A 3,651-nucleotide genomic window follows, 5' to 3' on the forward strand; every position below is an offset into this window, starting at 1 on the left:
AGACCACGCTGGGAGGGAAGGAGGACAGCGACTCGGAGCTGGAGATCACGGACGTCAGCGGCTGCAGCTCTGACAGTGAGGGTGACGAAGGCCTCCCCGTGCCCCCCAAGCCCAAGGCGGGCAAAGGAGGGCTTGGCAGCTGAGCCAGCGTGGGGGATGGTTCTGCTGGGGCAGGGACCAGGGCCACTGCCTGTGCAGCCTCTCCATGTCTGGTTTGCCCTCGATGTCCTGCCAGAGGCCAGGGACCAGCCCTCAGCCCCGTCCAGGGCAGGACACGTGGCTGCCCAGTCTTCCTCCCCAGCCCCAGGTTGGGGTCTCACCTCCCCCTCCAGAGAGGCGAGGGAACATGACGGCCTCCAGCCTTCTTCCCAGGCTCCCGTTCGAGGGGGTCCCTACCTGGCCCCACTCCCAAAGTGCAATACGGCGCCCAGCCTCCCCGCCCGCCCCTACCCCCGTGCTGTGACCTGTGTGTTTGTGTGGCTGTGTGTCCCCTGTGCCAGCCCATCCTGACACCCTCTCTACACAGGCCCCCTGGGGACAGGGTGCTCAGAGCAATAATCCCGCCCCCAGCCCCCGCCCAGGAGGGCTTCCCTCCCCACCAGCTCCCCATGACCCCAACAGCCACCTCCAGAGTTTACTACAAAAATAAAAGAACAGAAAGGAGTGTGGATGTGGGTGCCCAGCACTGTGGGTGACCATGGGGGTTGGGGGTGGGAGCTGGGGGGGGGTGCCTGGGGGAAAACTGGTAACACACGGAATGAACGAACAAGGGGAGAAAGGCAACGTGGTGGGTCTGACCCAGGCAGGGGATGCCAGTCAGGGAGAGCTCCAGACACCACGCCAGGGCCCACCTCGCCACACAGAGCTCTCCTTAGATAATATATATTAAAAATAAACCTCCAATTCAGGATATAAAAACAGAGCAAAGGCACTTGGGGATGGGAGATGGGGGGTGGCCCCCCAGGCAATACTGGGATGGCCCGGGAAATGGTGATCACTGTGGTGCCCGGGGAATGAAGCCCTGAGTCCCCCAAGCAGAAGGCCAAGGCCAGAGGGAGGGTGGAGGCGGCAGTGGTCCCAGCTGGACCCCCTCAGACTTGGCCCGAAAGCCTGCGCCCTGTCCATGGGCCCTCGGGGTGCATATGCTGCGGCAGCTGTGCAGTAGTGGGTGGTGGTCCTCCCGTCTCTCCATCTTGCAGAAGGCCTGGGGGACATAGGAGAAGAGCAGGAAGGAGAGAGGAGGGGAGAGGAGGGGAGACAGAGAGACAGACATGGGAAAAGGGGAGAGAAAAGGAGGGTGGGGAGAAAGCAAAAAACGGCCTGAGAAACAGAAATGGACAGAGATGGGGAGACGCGAAGGTGGGCTGGGGAGATTCAGAAAGAGGAAGAACGGGAGAGGAGCGGATGTGGAGGGGCCCCTGGTACCCCTTCTCTGGACAGTGCTCAGCCCCCTCGCTCCCTACTCACCTGCCTGGGGCAGGGAGCCTCAGGTGCAGCCAGACTGGGGGACAGTGTTCTCTCCCAGCTGAGACAAGGTGAGTCGCAGGCGACAAAACTCCTCCTCCACCTCCTGGTTGGGGAGTGATCCATGAGAGGGGCCCTCACCGAGTCAGCCCCGCCCCGCACCCCCTCCCACCTGCCCGCCACCACCTCCAGCTGTTTAATGGTCTCCTCCAGGCCAAGTAGCTCCTCTCGGACGTCCTGGGTCTGTGTGGGGCTCAGGGGGCCGCCCCCTGGGACCCCACCCCCTTCAGGGGGAGGCCCTGCCCCGTTGTCTTCCTCTGAGGGGAGCAGGAGCTGCTTCAGGGACAGCACTGGCCAGGGACAAGGGGTCAGAGTCAGAGGCTGGGCTGGGGTTGAGATGGGGGATTTGGAGGGGAGCAGGGAAGAGGCAAAGGAGGGGAGCAGCCAGGGGCCGGTGGGTGGGAGGGAGGGTGGGCGCCAGCCAGGCTGAGCTTGGGGTTAGCTGAGCCTGCAGATGGAGCTGGGATGCAAAAGGGAGTACATAGGCGAGGCCGAGGGCTGGGACCGGGTGGGAGGGCACCCAGGATGGAGGTGGGTCCAGGGAGACTGCACTGAGGGGACAGAAGCTGCAGAGGGGCCCGGGGCGTGCATGTGGCTGGCTGGCACAGCTTGTGGCGGCTGAGCACGAGGCAGGATGGGAAGCACCAGTGGGGCTGGCGCAGCCCTGCGAGGAGAGGGGACTACCTTTCTGCAGGGCTTTGGCAGCGAGCTGGCCCTCGGGGCCGGGCCTGCAGAAGGGCTGGAGCGCGCTGAGGGTTCTCTCGATCCGGCCTGGGTGGGGAGCAGGATGGGTGGTCAGATTCTGCCTGGTTCCCTGTGGACACCCCCACCCGCACTGGAGGCCCCTCCAGGCTCACCATCCGTGGGAGGCATCTCTCGGCTGCCACCGTTGCCGTTCTCAGAGCTGCTGAGCAGGGGTTCGCGGGTGCTGGGGGAGGAAGTGCTGGGTGACCCCCACACCCTTGACCTCAGGGGAGGCAGGGAGGGAGATCGAGACAGGTCAAGGCTGAGAAAGGAGTGACGGTCAGTGCAGGACAGGGCGAAGGCAGAGGCCTGGGTGGGAGAAGGTGGGCCATGGTGGACAGCACACACACAGACACACACACATGCACACACGCATGCACATGGACCAAGGCCAGAGTTCAAGTTCTGGGGACACACAAGAAGCCAGGCCAGCCCCCCAGCCCCCCAGGTCCCCCCCTGCTCTGCTCACCTGCTTGGACTGGGCCGGGGTTTGGGGCGGGAGGCAGGGGCAGGGACCTTCAGGGATCCGGCGGTCTCAGTGATAAGGGCACACCAGCTGGGGAGACAGGCCAGCACCTGGGCAGTCAGAGCCCCCAGACCTTGTGCCAGGGCTTCCTGCCCTCACCCTGTCCCCAGGGACTCAGAGACCGGGCCCCTCCTCCTCCGCCTGTTTGTGGAACTCAACCCCCCTTACTTCTTCCGCTCTGACACGGTCTGCGCCACCAGCTCATAGATCTGGGCCTCTTGGTCCCAGGTGAAAATGACGTAGAAGGCTTTGTGATCTGTGAGGGGAAAGAGGCGGCTCAGGACCAGGCAGCCCTCACGGAGGACCCGCGGTGCCCTCCTCCCAGCCTTCCCGCTCATGATCCCACATCGACCCAGGCAGCCCCTCTCCACCACCCTGGCCCCAGGGCAACTTCTTGGCAACATGTTGCCAAATCCCTTTTCACTGGGCTCCCAGCTCCCACTCTTGCACCCCTACAACCCCCAAGCGCCGTTAGGTGTCTTCAAAATGGCAGGAAGAGCTGGCCAGCCCTGTGCAAACCTGGGGCAGTGTCCCAGCTCACTTGGTAAAACCCACAACATGGCAGGGCCCTGCCCAGTTCTGGGCCTCCCTCCCACAGCTGGTCTTGAACCTGCCACGCCTCCCACTGCTCAACCTCTGCTGTGGCCTCTCCTTCGCCAGAATGCGAGATCCCCGGCTCTTTGGAGGGTTCCCTGCCCACTCCCTAGGCAGCCATGCCTTGCGCCCAGGGCCAGGCCTCACCGGTGGCCACCTCCCGGGTCATGGCGGAGGTGAGCCGCAGCACCGGCCGCAGCATGGTCTTGCCGTCGGGTGTGGGGGTCAGCGTCCGGCTGTGTGACTTGGGCAGCAGCAGCTCG

At 64.3% G+C, this 3,651-nt stretch overlaps 1 protein-coding gene across 1 annotated transcript in view; it reads right to left on the minus strand.

The window, feature by feature from the left end:
- Positions 1-866: 866 nt before the first annotated feature.
- ARHGEF1 (Rho guanine nucleotide exchange factor 1) overlaps positions 867-3,651 on the minus strand; it is a 19,889-nt gene continuing 17,104 nt past the window's right edge. Inside the window, exons 22-29 of the mRNA XM_015562201.1 lie at positions 3,536-3,651; positions 2,963-3,050; positions 2,738-2,824; positions 2,382-2,452; positions 2,209-2,295; positions 1,651-1,814; positions 1,468-1,570; positions 867-1,204 (exon numbers count right to left, since the gene is read on the minus strand). Coding sequence (XP_015417687.1) covers positions 1,487-1,570; positions 1,651-1,814; positions 2,209-2,295; positions 2,382-2,452; positions 2,738-2,824; positions 2,963-3,050; positions 3,536-3,651 — 697 coding nt within the window. The 3' untranslated portion in view covers positions 867-1,204; positions 1,468-1,486. The remainder of the gene's footprint in view (positions 1,205-1,467; positions 1,571-1,650; positions 1,815-2,208; positions 2,296-2,381; positions 2,453-2,737; positions 2,825-2,962; positions 3,051-3,535) is intronic.

This window comes from Myotis davidii, unplaced genomic scaffold (genome assembly GCF_000327345.1).
Source record: "Myotis davidii unplaced genomic scaffold, ASM32734v1 scaffold1577, whole genome shotgun sequence".
NCBI lineage: Eukaryota > Metazoa > Chordata > Mammalia > Chiroptera > Vespertilionidae > Myotis > Myotis davidii.